Source organism: Malaclemys terrapin, chromosome 6 (genome assembly GCF_027887155.1).
Source record: "Malaclemys terrapin pileata isolate rMalTer1 chromosome 6, rMalTer1.hap1, whole genome shotgun sequence".
Taxonomy (NCBI): domain Eukaryota; kingdom Metazoa; phylum Chordata; order Testudines; family Emydidae; genus Malaclemys; species Malaclemys terrapin.
Window position 1 is genome coordinate 39,066,205 of NC_071510.1, and position 19,826 is coordinate 39,086,030.

The following is a 19,826-nucleotide window of genomic DNA, read 5'->3' on the forward strand; positions in this document are numbered from 1 at the left end:
AAAAGTGAGTTACACAGGTCACTCTAAATGAGTGTCAATAAAACCTACATCCCTCACCACACCTGCTCCACTATGTGTTTATTCATGCTATATATTACAAAAAAATATTTAGGAACATTTTAGCGAGTTTTCAAAATGTAACTGGGATTATTTTTTGTATCCCAATACTTTAAAAGCCAATTGCCTTCATTACCATGAGTCCAAACATACAGGGTTCAAAAGAAGCCAAAAGAACCTGTGAAAATGACATATATCGTTTTTCTGTACATAAAAATGTCAATTTTATAGTCTGTCATCTCTGGCAATTCCAAGGCTAGAAGCTCCCATTTATAACTCTGCAGGGCTGCATGAAATAGGCCTTAAAGCCATGTTTTCAGGCACAGGACTGAATTTTGCCTGTCCAGGCTGTTGGACAGCTGTAATTTTGGGGGAACACATGTATTTGGGAAGAGAAGGAGGAAACATATTGAGGCAGGCTGATTTTTTAAAAAGAAAAAAAGCAGGTGTTTGAAGCTGTTCCAGGTACAAGTGTTAGAATAAATACCAGGAGAAATGGATTAGTAGGTAGGTGAAGCATATAAGTACATACATGTGGAACCTTCTATAGACCCATCCAATTATGATGTGTTCGAATATTTCATGGAAATGCTAACATTTGGCAAGTACAGTTAGTTAATCCCACCCTGGATATAAGGGATGTGAGAGTGCCCCTCTGGGCACAGGGAATTACTGTCTGGAATAGATGGGTCCTAGAGGGAAATTCTAGCTTAAGGGAGAAGACTTAGGGTGAGCTATGTGTTACTGTATTTCAGCTGACAATATAAGAACTAATTCAGGAAGAGAGGTTAGTCTGGGCAGTGAGGGAGAGAGTTCTATGCTAGAGTGGAGCTAAGGCATAGCTACTGGATACTAGAACCCTCTAACATTCTATTTTCATAAGCAATTTGTATTCTTTTATGTTCATAAGCAGTGCAATTGGTTTTGTGGGAAATGAGAAACTAGTCAAAGAAAATATAGTAGCCAATATTTTCCCATGAATGTGTGTCTGAATGCATTCTTAGTGACAGTATTTAAATAATTAAAGATGGGCAATTCATACAGAAGGAAAACAGAATTTGCATTTTCTTCAAACTTGGCCTAAAAGAAAAAATAACAACGTACATACTGAGTTTAATACCAATCATTTAAAAAAATTACACCAAATGAACCTAAAAATTAACAAGCTATCAAAGCAAGACAATTAGCAAGTCTCTTTCAATCATCATAAACACAAAGGCGACTGTGCCAATTATCTAATGAGCAGATGGGGCTAACAATCCTCCCTACTGTTCAATATGGGTCATAAACACACACTTGCTTCTCATGCTCATTAGACAAATTAAATACAAAAAGTTGTTAAAATAATACTAAGGTTCTGACTTGAACTGCCATGACAAACAAAAAAACCCACAAATCTGTTGCTACTAATGTGACACATTCTGAAGCATAAACGTTGGGAAGGAAAATGCATTTCAATCCAAGTGTCTAAAATATACCCAATGTGCTGCTATTTCCACAGAATCCCAGTGCTGACAACTCACACATGAACATATGCAGCCCTCTTTCCTCTGGAAGAGGGAATGAATTGGATTTTATGGGACATTCAAGTCTTATAATAATATTTTAAAGACTAACAACTTTTAATAAGAGAAACAATATTAATAAATGCAATATTAGCAAGAGTTCCCCGAATTTCTCCCAGGGCGCCACCAGAAACTTTTCACATGGTATGCAGAACTGAACCACTCTCATTTTAACTCAGCACGGCACCACTCAAGTTTGGCCCATCCACCCCTCCATCACGACCGGGTCAAATCTCAACGAGTGGCATTGTGAATCACTGTGCAGTGTTCTGATCTTCATGAATGGCAGCAAGAGTAACATGTGTTCTGCGGCTGTCTTTGCTGATTATTTGGCAATTAATCTGTTTAATCATAATGTGTAGGTTTTAATTTAGTTTCACTACATAATTTCTGTAATACCTCATACTAATTACTACTTCTCTGTACCAGTCTCTGTACCTTTGCCTGCAGTTTCTTGAAAGTTTTATTTTATTATTTCAACCTTTCTGCTACATGCAGTTGTCCAACAAGTGATGTTGATTCAGGTCACAGGTGAACTGAAAATATGGAACCCCTCTTGCACACCCAAATTCTCACTGTCAGGAAAGGGAATTTTGTACTTGCAGGATCAGGCCAGAAATTATGAAAGTTCTCATGTCTACCATATATGCTAAATTCCTCCATAAAATTAGTTTATGTGAAACATTTAGCGCATTACTTTCTAACATTTAAAAGTCACAGTGTAGGCGAAATGGCAATGGGGAAGAAACTTGCTCCCACTCATTCCACTAGGCCTCCCCAAAGGCAGGAGTTTAATAAAAAGGATAAGGAAAACAGCTATGGAGAACTAGGGTCTCAGCCCTATCCTACTTGAATGTGCTTTCCTCCAGATCTTCATCAGATCCCATTTGGGTCAGTCCACTACCAAGTGTCAGTTCTGGAAGGTTGGTCCCAACTTAAGCTACTCACTGGAGGAAGATTGTCATTTAGAAATGACAGACTGGGCCAAAGGGACCCGCTATGAAGGATATTATGCCAGTCCCACACGGTTTAAAGTGTTTAGGGCACATCTTTACGGAAGAGGTAGCCATCTTGGTTAGCATGGGGAAGCAAAGCTCCTTTTCACCTGGAAGGGAAAGGGACTGGAGAACTGATGAAAGCTTCAGAAAGCACAAAAACCTTAGCAACAGAAGTAGAGATACCTATTACTAAGGTAGAGAACAGAAGCAGCCCATTCCTGAGTGCTGAGGCCTCCGGGCAAAAGGTGTGTTTTCAAAGTTGATTTACCAATACACCAAGAAATAAAAAGCAAAGCTTACCTCTAAAGCTCTTAGTTGTACAGTTGCTGCTTTATAATCAGATTCTAGTCTATTCTTCTTGGAATTCACTGTAGTGCTCTGAAGAACCAAATCCACTTTGAGGATGTTCAGTGTTATGCAATTCTGCAGAGCAAAACACAAAAAAACATAAATCTCCTTTGTCTTGAAACACTCAAAACTGATACATTGTCAGCAGCATCAGGCTTTACAAACCAGCTTACAAGATATCAATTTTTATACAAAGTTTTGGACTCCAGATTCAGCTCTCCAACCCAATTTTGTTTTCAGTTTGTTTCTGAAGCAGCAAGGTGCTTGTTTAAGTATTTCTTGTCTCTCCCACACAAGGAAGCTAAACATCTAATTTATTTTGTAGCAAAATCAGAGCTTTGCTGGTGTGCATGATGTGCAACTAAACATATAGATTTGTTTTTTTAACATTACTTACAGCTGTGAAGGTTATGTAAACAACATCTAGGAAAATCCTCTGCTTCAAAGTTACAAAAATTGTGAAGTGACTTTTTTAAAAACCTAAGATTACATTATTTGAAAAAAGTGTGCAATTTTTAAAGGCTACAGCTATTTAAGGAAAAACAAGAGCTAGAGTTCTGTAACAAAAAGAGGGAAAAACAATTACTTACTGTGTCTCGCTTTGGGGTTCACCCAGGCCAACAAGGAGTTCACACTCACCACCTGCTTTGCAATTCTGGTTGCCTAGAATACTATGCTGCTGTGGCTCACAGCCCTGACACCAACAGCCAGCATACAAGCATTCAGGTTTTCACCATCCAGTTACTCTTTGCAGGAGGACCTCAACAACCCTTCCAGCACTGAGTGCTCCCCCCAACACTTCTTTCTGCAATATCTAGTCCTTCTCACTTAAACACTCACAAAATCTTACGAAGTTCACTGCTCCTTTAAAGAGACAGTACATAGCAGCAACCTGTTAATTTGGCTGAGCATTTTACTCTTCAGTTTGAAACACTGTACTGAGATGATTGTGTAGCCTAGACTGTTGTATAATCGATATACATTCCTGTGACACATAATTAACTACTATCATTCTTCCATGCAGCTGGGCAATCAAATACCTTCCAATCTGTATTGCCGAGGAATAGAAAGTATATTAGAGAGCCAGTTTGCTATGGGGTAGCGGGAGGAGAAAAATAAATAATACTCCTCCACACAGGGTGTTCACTGGTCTATAACTGTACATGCCACTTTAGTTGTGCTGTGTATGAGAAGCAGAGGAACACTAACTACACCCAAGAAGCATGTAAGTTGACTGATAAACACAGTCATCCCAGAGTGTGCTGCTGTTCTTATAAACTGATATTTTAAAATTTAATTTAGAAAATTGTTTGTTCATAAAAATAATATTCCTTTTGAGAAAGTAGTTGCTTAATAACAGCATATCACCTATACAAAATTACTTTTTAAAAGTAATTTACAAACCCTGGGGGCCCACCGTGCCTTAAAATTGGTTATCTTCGGCAATTCTCTGTGGTTTTCAAAGCTGCTTCAGCCAGATGATCCTACATGATCTGTGAAAGACTCCAACTATTTCCATTCAGGGCTTACCAATACACTCCAAAACAACTCATCTGTTTGACATGGTAAGCAGAAACTTCTTTTAATGCTGGCTATTCAGTGCAGTAGAACCAGCATTATTTCATAGGCAACACCCCAAAAAAAGGATTTAAGTGATAGCTGTATTGGTCTGTATCCACAAAAACACTCACCCCCAAAGGTGGCAGGAAACAACTGAAGGCTTTCACAGAACACAGGAGGTCATTTAGCACAAGCAGCCCCACCAAAAGTCCTGAGAATTGAAGAAGATAACTAAGGAGTGGGAAGAATATCTACTCTGATTATTAAAACTTAAGGATTTTATTTTATGGTTCTCTAACTTTCCCAAAGAAGTGGCCATTACCATTTATACAACAACAAAGGTGTACACAATATTTATAATATGTATGACTGATTTGCTATTCCAAGGAGTTTAAAATTATTGAAGAGCCACAGACAAATTGAAAACTAGTCAGTTCTTTAAAAACCCAAGTTCAAAGTAATTTGATCTACTGCAGCTGACCCCCGTTGATTTTTGTGATTTTACAATTTGTAAAAAAGGGCAGGGTATGTCTCAGGTGCTGTGTGAAAAATCCACCTGAAGTAGACAAATTAAGTATGCAGAGGAAACACAAATGAAATATTCACAAGTGCTGTCAAAAAGACAAAATAAACTAGAAAAAATTACAGAAAAGATTTTTCTTTTTGAATTATCATAAACTGGGGTATTTCTTGTAGGACCAAGAAAATATGTTCATATAGAAGTAACGATAAGAAAGGGGTCTAAGGAAAATAAAATTAATTGAAAAATGTATATGGGGATACAAGAAATTTGGTGACAAGGTTATATACGGCACATATGTTTGCTAGGCAATTTAATGGGCTGGAAGCCTCTTTAGCCAGCAAGATGGCAGCTTTTATCCAAGTCAGTTTATAATATTTAAGTACCCATGTAGTAAATTGTGCATGCCAACAACAGAAAGTGGAGTGAGTTTATATGGGCTATGTTCAAACGAAACACATTCATGTAGCAGAAGTAAACTTAGCTCTTTTAACAATAAAAACCGACATTTCAAAACACCTTCCACTATTAAGACAGCTCCACTCCCCCCCTTTTTATTTTTAACTATACTAGATCCTTCACAACAAGGAAAAATGTGTATAAAGCTAAGAAGGAGCCATACCTTTATGAGTTGCATTAATTCTGTAACAAGTTTTGCTTTTTGGACATTAATTTCTTTGATCCTGGCATTTGTTTGTTGAGACTCCTCTTCTAGATTGATGGCATCTTGCTCCATCTGTTTCAAACTATGAAAGAAACCAATTTATTATTAATACTGATTAAATCATGCTGAGATACCCAGGTTCTTAATCCCAAAGGGTCCATCATAAATGAATACATTGAAAATTAGAAGAGGTCCAACTGCCCTTACTAAATAAAGAAAAAGGGGAATTGATTTTTCTGCCTCTTGACTTCCTGCCCCTCCCATCCTAAAGCATTCTGTAAAAAATTCAGCAGAAAATGTTATCTGTAAACGGGATCTCATTCTTAACTATGGTTCTAAAACAAATCTTAAATTCCTCCTCCATTTCCTTTTTTTATCATCTGTAAGCAGACTAAATGCAGGTCAGCTTTCCAAAAAAGGTGATAATGTTGCTCTATGGATTGGACCACCATCTCAAACCCAAAAATGAATTTATCCTATTCCAGAACTTAGATTCTTCTACATGATAACGGTACAGCTATCAGATACTGTAATAAAGAGTCTTTTGACTGTTAAGATTGAGAGTATGTATCACTAAGAGTATGTCTGCACTACAGACGCTACAGTCACACAGCTACGGTGCTGCAGATGTGCTGCTGTAGCACTGTAGTGTAGACACTTCCTACATTGACAGAAGGGGATTTTCTGTTGATATAGGTAATCCACCTCTCTGAGAGGCAGTCGCTAGATTGATGTAAGAATTCTTCTGTCGACTTAGCTGTGTCTATAGTGGGGGTTAGGTCAACCTAACTATGTTGCACAGGATGCAAAAACTTTCAGACCTGAGCGATGAAGCTAGGTTGACCTAAGTTTTAAGTGTAGACTAGGTCTAAATTTAGAGTAAAGAATCTTACAACATCCTTGTCATTATCCCCAAACCAAGCATTTTCAACCCAAGAAATTCAGAATTAAGATTACACCTGTAAGAAATCTGAACATGTTAAGGCAAGTAATGCACAATTAAGACACTCAAACAATCCTAACTCTACCCTGTAATGATGTCATTCAGTGAGGATATAATTACAATTAAGGCATTTTAGAGTGTGTTCTCAAAAAAATGAAACTGATCTTTTTCCCCCTTCATCACATCATTACAAGGCAGAGTTAAGGCTGTTTTCTTTAATTTCTGTTATATGTATTAATTTATGAAAAACAGCTACTTATCTTCTATTATTGCACTCACTGCAGAACAGAGTTTGGAAATTTTGGCCTATGTTTTTAACCCTGGTTTCCCAAAGTTAGGCTCTTAAATAACAGTGGCTTGATTTTCAGAGATGCTGAGTATCTGCACTTCCACTGACTTAAGAAAATTTGGCCATTGATTTAGGAGTCCAGTTTCAAAACTTTGGTCAAATATTTTAAGAGTGGTTACACATTAGCACAAAGCTTCAAACATTATTTGCCTTCTCTTTTTATTGACACAAAATATCTTCTCCACTATATGATAAACCTTAAGAAAAAAAGTGACCGAGTTTTCTGGTACTGAAGCAGTGCAACATACAACTGATTAGGAGATCTGAATTAAAGAGAAACTTCAGGATTTTGTCTTCACTGGACTAATGGAGATTAAGCGACAGGATTAGTTTCTGGGAGGAAGATTTAACTTGCTATAACCCATTCTGGCTGGACAACAAAGCAGAACTGAATCTGAATTTAGAAACCACTGTTTATACTTTATCCTCTAACAATGTTCTAGGAAAATGAAGCAACATTGTAACACTAAGATGCAAAGAGGGTACATGCCACATTTAGGTCAGTCCATTTATCTTTGTAGCACTTCCTATAATGTACCTTATTTCCCATCTCATCACAAAAAAAGAATATAACGGTGTTTCATGAGAGTACTAAGACAATATTTGAAGATGAACCCTTTTAGGGTTGAGGCTTCAGTTTGGTTTTTCAAGTGTTTATGAAACAAAGACCAGATAACATCTCTGTTGATCATGTAAAATTGTGTGATAATCTTGTAACAGACCAAAACACCCATGGGAAACTAGATTAAGGGTTTGTCTATACACAAAGGTTGTACTGCTTTAACTATACTGGTAGTTAAAGTATACAACAACATAGTGCAGATGCATGTATACCAGTATAAAGGTGCTTATATCAGTATGCTTATTCCTATAAAGGAAAAGAAATAAAACTATTAGAGTATAAAGGTACCTTTATACTGGCATAACAACATCCAGTATAATTTTGTTTTAAATCCTCCTCCCCCTCTTCATTTGTATCAGAAACCGTTTCACCAGTATACAAAACTGTGTGTAGACCAGGCTTAAGAGAACAAATATATCCTCAGTGGTGACCTCAATCACAGATGAACCTACCTATATTTCAGAAGTGAAAGGTGGGAGAATCAAGCCTGTGCATCACCTATATCACCCCATTTCTGAATTAGTTCTTAAGAAAAATTATATCTTGTCAGAATCAATGGGCTAGAGGCAGCCAAGACACATTTTAGGGATTGCTTGTTATTTCCATTTTGTTATTAAAATGGCCCGTCACCAACATACAAAATCATAACTGATGTTAATACTTCAGACTTATTTCTGCATCTTAATGCTGTCTCAGCAAGAGAAAATATTTGCAATCAAACAGACTCATCAGAAGTCATACCTATCGTGTTTCATACTAATTTTTGATTCCAGTTGTTTCCTTTTGTTTTTTCTCTCCAAACGTTCCTTCTTTTGCTGTCTCAGCTCATTATCTTTGCGTTCCAGACCCTTCTGCCTCTCATATAATGTATGCAATTGAGAATCTCGTAACTGGAAACGTCTATTAATATCCTATAGTAAATAGTGACAAAAAATCTTTAATATTCTCATGACAATCATACCAGATCCAGGCCAAATAATACAGTTTTATTGAACAAAAAATTGGCAGTATTTCAATCTATGTACTTTAGAATTTTTTTCTAAACACTAAAATAAAACGGCCTACCTTTAGTTGGTTTTCCAACTGCCTTCTTTCATCTGCATCTACTGTGACAGTGAGAAACTGCGCTGGTCTCAGTGATGTGTTACTAGAAATAGTTTGATTTGTATAAGCAGACACTTTCACTGAATACCTTTCTTCTGCTGTGTAGATTTGTTTAAATTTGGTTTCTTGTATGACCTAAACATGAAAAACAAAGCCATTTGACAAAAATCTTACGTAAGGCTCACCTATTCTGAACAAGAAAGTTTATTTCCTATTCTGAAAATAATCTAACTATGATTTGGAGTGGGGATACTAAAATTAGCCAAGTTTCTGGCATATGAACATGCCATTGCATAAAGGAGATTCAACAAGTTTGTTGCATCATTGAATTTGAAGATTTTGCCGACTGAATTGAAGTAGCAAAAAAAAAAAAAATATATATATATATATATATATATATATATATCACACTCATTCTGTGTTGTCATACACAGTAAAACAACTGCTGCACTTCTGTGATGAGTGAATGACTCCTGTATAGACACAAAACTATATAGATAGTTCTTTCAGATTTTTGGAGAAGAAAGATGCTATGTAAATGTCTATTATGGTGTTCCAAAGAGTTACCGTTTGAGGTAAGTCCCAAAGCAAAATTGAGACTTTGGTTAAGAACAGATACCTGAAAGGAGGTGTGGAATTTATCATTATTCTTTTAAAATTTCATACCTTCCCTGATATCTGGTACTTCCTGATTCACTGAAGACACTCAAGATGGAGACATCAGAAATAAGGGAAGCCTCATTACAACCCATGGTACTGCAATATTTCAGAAGGATTATGTGACATCCTCAATGAACCACGATGAATCAAGAAGTTTCCAGAATGGAAAATAATTAGAAAATTATTAATTAAAAATCTCTGTACAGAGTTCTCCCCACAATCTGGATACTGTGAGGTTATTGAGTACTGAAATCTGTGCTTAACTAAGTCTTCATTTTGCTTTGCAGTTCACCTTAAGGTTGAGAGGCCAATTCCATTCTAACTCTTTTTTCTCCTTCAGGTTTATCAGTAACGCTTCCCATACTTGATCTGAGCCCCAAAATTAATTTGTTTGCAACGTTTTAGCAAAATTAATTTAAATATTAGAGTTATTATGAGAGCATGAGGAATACCACACATTTCATTGAAAAAAACAGTTGTGGTGCCCAAATAACTCAAAACAGCCAATATAAAATTCACATAACACCTCACATAACTGTGGTCCACACAGCAGAGGAAAGAAAATCAAGCCAAGTTTAAGTGAAGGAAAGGGTTTAAAATTATTAATGTTTGAAATTTCAAGTTTGTGTAACCACAGTAGAAAAGGGCTACAGAAAGTATCATTTATGACTTCACGTGGTATCAAATATTAGGTAAGTGCTACTCGAGGAGGTTTTGTTTCAAAATAAATAGTCTATCACATGATCAGTAGGCAAATTATTGTTGGCATTTTGGAACTGGTGGGATTCTCTCACCTGCCACCATGAGTAATGAATTGGGAGTGTGACAGTTCCTTGTCGAGAGACGGGGTGGAGGGAAAAACCACTTGATACTTGAAAGCATTCCCTTCGTAGATATTTTAAAACTGCTGTTCTACCCCAGGTACATCATGAACACATTAGGTTGGTGAACTGAGGGCTCTTCTTTATCCATGCCCATAGGATGAGTTGCCAGAAGAGGAGAAGAAAAGTTTTTTGGACTTCTTTCACCTTCCAGTAAGTGCCCCCAGAGGATATGCAGAGAAATGTCATTTCTCACATGGGAAGCACAATTCCCAGCAGAGTTGAGGAGCAGTTGCCAGCTCTCCTCAGCTAATGCACCCAAGATAGGTTTTGGACATAGGCGTGCACTCCAGCAAATCTTGAGCACATAACAAGTGACTCCTCTTCCCAACCCATCAAAAGGATGGGCTTCAAGACCAGTAGATAGCTCCTTTGAAATAAGGAGGTGAAGGGGAATTTCTTATCTTCTCCCATCTCATCTACCCTGCTGTTCTCTCCTTAACATATAAGAAAGGAGAGAGAGAGAGATAACCCCACTCCCACAAATAAGGGACAAGCTTCCCTGCCTGGAGACCTTATTCCTTGAATGAGCATTAATTTTCCCTTTCTCCCTATTAAGGAAAACAGGCTTCCTTAGAAAATGTGAATTTCCAACCATACCCCAGAAGAAAAAGCAATTTTTCACTTTGGAATTCCGTTCTCTGTGCAATGTGAAAAACAACTGTTCAGCACAAACAGAACTACTGGTGCTGAAGGGAGTATTATTAATTATTATTACAGTCACAAGTGCAGCTCTTAAATGCATAAGTCAGCACTGAGTGGGGGGGGGGGGGGGGTGGGAAGAGGAGAGAGAGCGTGCGCGAAGGATTCCCAGGAAAGTAACTCTTTCTGTCAGCCCATTTAAAATAAGTCTAAATTTCTTGTATTTCCTTTATCAAAACAAATAATACAGTGAGGAGTTACAAGACTATATTAGATAAAAGGCATTTCAAGCAGAAAGTACCTTCCAATTACTGCTCTCAATAGTTCACTGTTTCAAGTAGGGGTCATGAAATTTCCTAGCTCCAAAATGAAAACATTTATTTTAAAATTTGGGAAGTTAGTAAATGGTTTGTAATTTATTTTACTTAAAGTACCCAGAAACTTTCAGGCCTGGTCACCCAAAAAGCTTACTTGATTACTACAAAACAGATTAATAGTTTTGACTTTTTACCATAATAAACCTCTGAGTTTTAGAGATTTGGTTAGCACATTACTAGGGTAAGATGAACATTTAACTTCCTGTGAAGCATTGCAACCAATAGTTTGCGCCAATGTGTTAAAATCTACTCATTATATAAGCCACTGGTCTTGGTTTTCTCCCCACTAAGTGAAAAGTTTTATTTGTACCCAAAATAACGCCCATTAGAACTTTTTTCATGTCGATTTTTCAGCAATTTTCCTAAATATGGTCTTAAGAAAATCATAGTCCTACTCATGTTATTTAGCACCTCTCACCCTTTCAATCATGCTTCTGGTCTTCTCAGTTCCCACAGGGACATCATGAACACGATACTGGGAACAAAGGTAACTCATCACAGGATGAGGAGCATCAAATAACTCTCGTAAATAAGAGAAAACACCATATTGGCTGAGGAAGAGAAAAGGTGAAAATCACAAATAGATCTTTAACCAGTTTTGTTTATGACAAGTTAGCATAAATATTCAGAAAGAAAAAAACATTCGATCTTGAGGTAAGAGTTTGATTTGCAAAAAAAAAAAAAAAAAAAGAGCATGGTGCACAGTGACATCATTTTGCACTAAGACCAAAACATTCAATGTTAACAATGGTTTTAAGGTTAAGTATTTTATTACTTACTGCAACTCTTCAACTGATCTTGAAGGTCTATTTTCAGCACATGACTCAGTGGGTGCACATACAGCATTAACTTTTAATTTCTGATGGTCACGCACCTAAACGTTACACCAAACAAGATATTCAGTAACAAAAAACAAAACAAGAGTTTTGAGTGAAATTAAAATGATACTAATGTATAAAAAAGATGCATTTCATAGAAGCAAACATTTCCTTTATTGATTTAATCTCACAACCATGCATTTGAAATTATTCTGACTCCCACATGATAACCAAAGTTATTTACATCCACTGAGGCTTTTTCATTTTCTCTACATTCAATTAGCAGAAAACTGTGGTCAGTTGGCCAGTCGAAAGAAAAGAAAAGAAGTCCTCCTTATGTCCTCCCCCTCCCCCCATTAATGATCAATCTCCTCAGCAACGTTGCCTTGGTGACCTTCAAAATCCTGGACAGAAATGAGTTACTATAGCAAGAAGATCCTTTCTGCATCAGCATCTTGGAAATATGTAATATAGATGTGAACTAACCCCTCCAGACATTTAACTGATCTTTTTATCAATTTCTTAAATATCTACCTTTTCAATTTCAATTTACTAGACAAGCCGAAATATCCAGTAAAAAAGGTGTCTCAACAAAAAGATGAAGAACACAAACCACTAAAACATATGCAAGCATCCACAAAAGCCCACATCTGTGGTGCCCCAACCAGATGAGTTCTCCAAAATCCACTACCTAACTACTACCATGTAGGAAAAGCTTTTTAAGAAAATACATTAGTCAAATAAACAGCAGTCATTGACAGTCAAATTCAGAGCCCACTGTCCCACCTAAGTAGCTGAGCCAGGTATGAGTCAGATGCACAGGGATGCAAGAGCAAAAAATCCTCCTCTCTGGATTTTGAAAGATCTTGCTCTTTTATTTAAATTATGAAAGAGAAAAATCAGGTGCGAGTCTGCATATCTGTGGTCTCAGTACAGTTTACAAAAAAACTGATCTTACCTAGCAAATGTATTACACAGTGCATAAATTACTTAGTGGTCATAATAAGTATGGTCTAAACTGGAGGGTTCCTGCATCAATATTATTTATTTTAAGCTACATAGTTAACATGATATATGACTGAGTACTTGCCTCCCGAAGAAATATTTCCATGTCTTCTTGACTTTCAAAAACAAAGGCCCTCATATCATTTGCTGAAATGTGATTTTCAACATATTTAGCATGTCTATTGTCTTTCATGTTTATCTGCTCAGATAAAAAGACAAAGGAGGATCATGAAAAGTGTGATGTAATATAATTATAAAAATAAAATACATTAAAAACAATAAATAATGTAAGACGGGTAATATCCAAGCCAACATTTAATAAAATAAAGGCAATAATTTGCTCTAAGGCAGGGGTAGGCAACCCATGGCACATGTGCCAAAGGCGGCACACGAGCTGATTTTCAGCAGCACTCACACTGCCTGGGTCCTGGCCACTGGTCCGGGGGGCTCTGCATTTTAATTTTAAATGAAGCTTCTTAAACATTTTAAAAACCTTATTTACTTTACATACAACAATAGTTTAGTTATATATTATAGACTTATAGAAAGAGACCTTCTAAAAACGTTAAAATGCATTACTGGCACATGAAACCTTAAATTAGAGTGAATAAATGAAGACTCAGCACACCACTTCTGAAAGGTTGCCGAACCCTGCTCTAAGGAAAGGTGGAAATATCAGAAAACTCCAGATTCATCGTTTGGATATTCACATGCAGTTCTCGTTGATTTCACTAGTAGCCAGTGAGCACATCTAAACATAAATATAGAAACCCAAGGCCCTGTGAGAAGACGGAGGATTTGGAATTTACTAGAAGTTAATCTGGTTTTCTCAAAAGAATTCTCAGACAAAACAAATCCATTGTTTAAGATGAAGGAAGGTTTTTGTACCCTGGTAAAATATGGTAATATTAGGAACATATCAATACACTAAAATTATATCATACTATTAGCTGCAAAAGGATCGAGATATGTTTGAGAAAACCAATACACACTACTATTTAACTCTATTAAATACAGTGGCAATTGACCAAAGTTTGATTGCTTCCACTAGTGATTTCAGAACTGGTGAGCCAGTTTTAATTGATTTAAAAGTTTCAGATATTTCTAAAACCCTCAAAGAAACAAGGTTATATTGTCCAATAGAGATTAGGGGGAAAAGGTTCAGATGTTCATGGACACTGTGAAGATTAACTAGCCTTGAAAGAGAAAGGTAATGGCCCTTAGCTCAAGATATGTTTTTGATTAACTTGACCTGACAATGCTATATCCAGTAGGAGCGAATGATCTGGAAAAGGCAAAAATAATATTTGATTCTGATAATGCAAAACCATTTCTGGCATTTCCAAAACCAGCATGAAGCAGCAAGTTTAGAAGGATTAGTTAAACTTAGTTACTGACTTCTGAGTACCTAAAACTATGTAAAATGAACATTACTGACAACTATTAGTAATAATAGGAAAGTCTGGCCAAGAAACAAACCAAGACTGAGCACAGATTTAATGCCTCTCTGCGTGCAGCTCGCTGTGGAAAAGAAGCAACTGAAGCAGGTGGGGAGCAAAAGTCCTCTTAAAACTTCTGTTCTGAATATTCAGAACTATGAGAAGGCTCGCATATAATCCCAACCACCTCTGCTTTCTTAGAAGAGCCCCAAATTTCAGGGGAATACAAGAGGGATATATCTCACCAGTTGGAATTTGTAGAGGCCACCTTGAAGAAGGGCAGTTCCATTGGAAACCTGTATGTTGGATGGCTGAAAGCACTCTGTGTTCATCCATGTAACAACATACCCAAGGTACAAAGGAGTCTAGTAAAACTTTCACACTCGTTATATTACTTGCATGAGAAAAATTACACCTCTTAACCAGCTGTAGACATTGATTTAAATGTACTCCAGTTTGCTAACTCATTGTAAAACAGTAGATAAGCTAGGGAGCCTCTAGATTTTAGGTTTATAATAGAAATAACAACCAATCCAGAATTTAATTTTTTTAAGACACACTATTAGCCACTAATTAGTATTATACTCAAGCGAATTTTCTTACTGCAAGCATCATGGGTTCACAGACACTTCTTTTAAATCGGTCTTTGTTCTCCCTTAGCCACAGAAGAGCATTGTGTGTGTCTCGGTATCTCCCTCTGAGCTTATCTTCCTTCAGATTCATCATATTGTTAAATTGTACAATGCGATCAGTTACTCCTGTAATTTTGTTTAAGAAAGTTATATTAAGTCAAGCCTACACATCACAACTAAAGATTTCTAATGTTTAATAACTATAGTGCTACAGTATTATGGTTAGGAAAGAGCGTTTATTTTCATACGCTTATGACCAGTATCCCATCCATTCTAAAGCATGTACTCCATTAAAATTTTAAATCCCAGAGCTATGTGAAATAAACAGAAATGTACTTCAAAACAGAGACTAACAATATCCAGGTATAAATATTAATATTCAAACTATTTTTTGCAATGGGCCTATTCTAGGTGTAGAGACATTCAAGTAAACAATTGACAAATAATATAGCCAAAAATCCTGGACTGCCACTATCTTAAAAAAAAAACCCAAAACCTTCTCCTCCAGTACTAGAAAAAGGGAGGAGGAAGAGAAGGAAATTTTATACTTGTGGGGGGTAGGGGGATAAGAAACTTCTATTTCAGTACTTTTCTATTTGTTATTTATTTGGTGACAACAGAAGAATGTTGCTGTAATGCAAGAATGGTGTGGTAGGGTTCTTGCCACCCAAGAGAAGAAAGGGAGAACTCATTCTCCCTCTGAAGACACACATAAGTAGCATTCTTCATGTCATCCCCTTTTGTGAGGGACCTTGAGGTTCCCACAGGATACTAAGAAAAAAAAATACTACAAAATCTTCCAGCAACACACAGAATGTTTCCAATCTACATTCTCCAATAATGGAGAAGGAGGATAGTCTTGTGCTTAAGACACTGGACTGGGATTCAGGAGACAGGGTTCAATTTCCTATTTTTCTAGACCTCACTAAGCAGGACAATCAGTCTCTCTATGCCTCAGTTCTCCATTGGGCTACTGCAAGGATAAATCCATAAATACATGAGAGGTGTTTTGATACTATAGTGTTGGGGCCATACAGACAAAAAATGTGTGGAAGCAAGTTAATCAAGAAGAGCTCTAAAAAAAAAAAAAAAAAAAAAACCACACATTTTAATTCTAGCTCTCACGTTACATCAAGACAGAACTAACACAAAAGGCCAGGCTAATATAAAAAAGTGCAGTGTAATTGTAATTCATTAAGAATAGGAAAGGCTGGCCTCCAAGTTCATCTAACAAAGGCAGAAGGAGAAACAGTTACTAAGATATTGCCATTTTACGCATAGCATCTTGGCACTATGCCACATTTAATTCTTCTAGTTTAAATGAATACCATCAATTTAATAAAATGACCATTTCTGTCTGCAGTTTTTTTAACTTAACGTTAAAGTAACATCTAAACAAGTAACATCTAAAATTACTATAATAAAGAAAAACCCTTCTGTATTTTGTTTACTTTATGCATTTGACATGACTGAAAAGTCAGTTTCAGCATTTCTCCTGTACAGTTTATCAGTTTTCCTTTTGTTTGTATGGGGCTTTCACATAGTAAGAAAAAAAGGAATTTAAATAGAAAGATTCAATTGGAAAAACATACAAACTGGCAGCATCTGTGAGGAGCAGGTTTACTGAAACTACGTGCAATCATTTTTTTGAAAGACTAGTTTTCAAGTTGATGGTGTCCCTTCCAAACCAAGCTATCCCTGTCACTTTTACAGGCCTTGAAAAGATGAAAGCACTATAGAGATGTACAAAAATACAGTTACTAAGGTTTGAAATGATTTAGTGTCTCAGTAATGTCACTTCAACATAAAAGGATTGCATGTAGTAACCATAGTAGGGAAAGAATCAAGCAATCTCACTTTTCTTTTCCCTCTCTAGGTTCTCTCTCTCTCTTCGCAGATCACTCATTTCACCATCAATATTTGCCTTTTCTTCTTGCAACTGTCTCAGCTCATTGTTAATAGAATCAATCTGTGGTTGAAGATTCTCAGAGTTTCCTGTACTGTTGAGCTCATTCTGCCAGTCCTCTATCATCTTACGAGCGTTGTGTATTCTCTTCTGTCGATCCATTTCTTCATCGCTTTTCATTCTCAAAGCTTGCTGAATTTCTTCAATCTAAGAGAAACGCAAATATTTTCCCAGAATGGCATTTACAAATGAATTTTTGCATATACAACAAAAGGCGGATAATTACAAAAGATTGTTGTAACAGATATTGAAATGTTGATGTAGTCAAGCAGGTTTAAAAATATAAGATCTCATCCTTGCTCAAAAACCCACAACTCAAACTGATGCCTTTTTGTAAAATAACTAGAATTTGTGCCAGAGTTTTAAAGAACAAATGTATTACAATCCCAACCTTTAAACACATTATTACAGATTCTTAGCCCTGGTCTACACTGGGGGGGGGGGGGAGGGAGGGAAGAGTGGGTTTCGACCTAAGATATGCAACTTCAGCTACGCGAATAGGGTAGCTGAAGTCGGTGTATCTTAGGTCGACTTACCTGGCCGTGAGGACAGCGGCAAGTCGACCGTTGCCGCTCCCCCGTCGACTCTGCTTCCACCTCTCGCAAGGGGAGTTCCAGAGTCGCCGGGGAGTGCGTTCAGGGATCGATTTATTGGTGTCTAGACGAGACGCGATAGATCGATCTCTACCTGCCCTCAGATATATGTTTATCTAAAATTATAGTAAAAGTTGTATGCTACTGGATAGTTTGAGAATTAGTACAAGATTGAATAAATTCAACATAACAAAATGGAATATGCAACTTGAACTCTCCCCCTTATGTTTAATTTTCAGATTTATTGACTGAGTGCTTAGCTATGGAGCCTTAATGTTGCATTAACAGCTTTTTGCATTTAATTTTTTTTAAATGGTGTACATATAGAAGCTCTCTGATTAGCTAACACAAGCAACTATTCTGTTTCTTCATCTGGTTAGACTTAAGGCACCAGGGTACAGTGGATAAGAGTAAGTGAGCACTAGAAAATATTCTAATGTAGCAAAAGTATTCAACAAAAGCAAAAAAACTTGTAATATGCGTACTGTATACAAAAAGTAAATTCCTTATAATAGAACATTGCATCTAACTTGAGAAGACAGCTGTTCCGTGACAGTGCTCTGTTCTACTGATAAACTTCATTTTCCTCGGGGATAGCAACTTTAAGGAACTCTGCAAGTCTGAGTGCTGAGGGTGCTGGGCAATACAATGAATCACTGTATCTCCTGGATACTCTGTCCCTGTTGCCTCCGAATTTGCCTATGTACACTTTGGAGGGGGCTGTACCAACCAGATGTGGGTCTTTGGAGGAGTGGAGGCTGCAGACAGCTTGCAACACTACATTTCATCTCCAGTTGAACTTTCCACCATGAGTGGCTGAAATATGGGTGTCATTGATGGAATCCAAACAGTGACTCAGCCAGGACAACACTAAATTCCACAATATTTACCTGAACACTTCATGTGATGTATTTAGTATTACATCAATGCTTCACAGGACCTGCAAACAAGAATAAAAAAAAAAAAAAAACCCACATACATTAAGGTTCTCTTACTTGTTTGTCTTTCTTTTCCACAGCATCTTGTTTTTGTTTACATCTTTGAGAAGTGTCTTTGATTTCAGCAGTCTGCATACAATGAAATTAAACAAAAAAAAGCAAGAAATTAGCCATAATTATTTTGTATATGTAACTATTTTTTTAAATGATAGGAAATATGCAAAAATCAGACTTCGGAAGGACATTCAGTTTGGAGCACCAAATATTTACCTACCAAGAATTTATTTTTGACAAAAGCTGCACATTCGTCAGAAGGAAATTGTTTCTAGACACCAACAGTTGTTTTATTTCATTGTAATTAGTCTAACGATGTTTACTACATTTATATTGTCTATAATTTTTACAGAATTTGTAATTGCAAGTTCATCAACTACAGAACTGCACATTTGGATATACTTGCCAATAAAGAAAGGCTCACAACATAATACTGAAATTAAAATCACAATGCTCTTTAAGGATTGTAAATAAAAAATTACATTTAGACTGTTATATTTTAAAAGGTGGTCTCCTTCTCCGTCTCCAAAACAACTTTCCCAAGGAAGATCTAATTGACTTAGTGCTCAACTGTTAGAACAATCCCAGAGTAAGTGGCAGTGTATTGTTGCATTGTTCCAAGAGAAACCCAGGAGAGAGTCTGGGACTCGGGGAATAAGTCTCACTCCCGGGTCCTCTGCAGCTCAAGGAAGAGATTAAACTGCCCTGCGTCTATATTTAGCACATGTATGCAAGCTGACATACTTGAGAGTGAGATGGGGTGTTGAGCCAATGTCCTTGCCCCCTTAACCCTTGCCCCCACTTGATTCTCTCTCCTTCCATCCACCTGTGAGAAGAAAGGGTGTGTGGCATGGCAGCTCTGTAACCTGTTCCCTGACTGAGATGCTATCTGTCAAGTGGGTTAACTAGTGAGGGGCCATAAGGAGGCAACTTGCGTCCTCTTAAATCACTCCACCGCCATGCTAGACAGGCCACAATTTGGCTTAGTAAATCTTTCTTTTTAAAAAAGACATTTAAAAGGGACCCCACCAATCTGAGATTTAATGAAGGTTTTAAAAAATATATACTAAAATAGTTTCAGGTACTATACA

The 19,826-nt window shown here is 36.9% G+C and overlaps 1 protein-coding gene across 1 annotated transcript in view; it reads right to left on the bottom strand.

Annotated features, from left to right (window-relative positions):
* The window catches only part of SMC5 (structural maintenance of chromosomes 5), an 84,785-nt gene that overhangs the window by 20,549 nt on the left and 44,410 nt on the right, over positions 1–19,826 (bottom strand). The window contains exons 8-17 of the mRNA XM_054032815.1: positions 18,739–18,810; positions 17,042–17,297; positions 15,156–15,310; positions 13,199–13,312; positions 12,070–12,164; positions 11,709–11,841; positions 8,692–8,865; positions 8,368–8,537; positions 5,671–5,794; positions 2,921–3,043 (exon numbers count right to left, since the gene is read on the bottom strand). Coding sequence (XP_053888790.1) covers positions 2,921–3,043; positions 5,671–5,794; positions 8,368–8,537; positions 8,692–8,865; positions 11,709–11,841; positions 12,070–12,164; positions 13,199–13,312; positions 15,156–15,310; positions 17,042–17,297; positions 18,739–18,810 — 1,416 coding nt within the window. The remainder of the gene's footprint in view (positions 1–2,920; positions 3,044–5,670; positions 5,795–8,367; positions 8,538–8,691; positions 8,866–11,708; positions 11,842–12,069; positions 12,165–13,198; positions 13,313–15,155; positions 15,311–17,041; positions 17,298–18,738; positions 18,811–19,826) is intronic.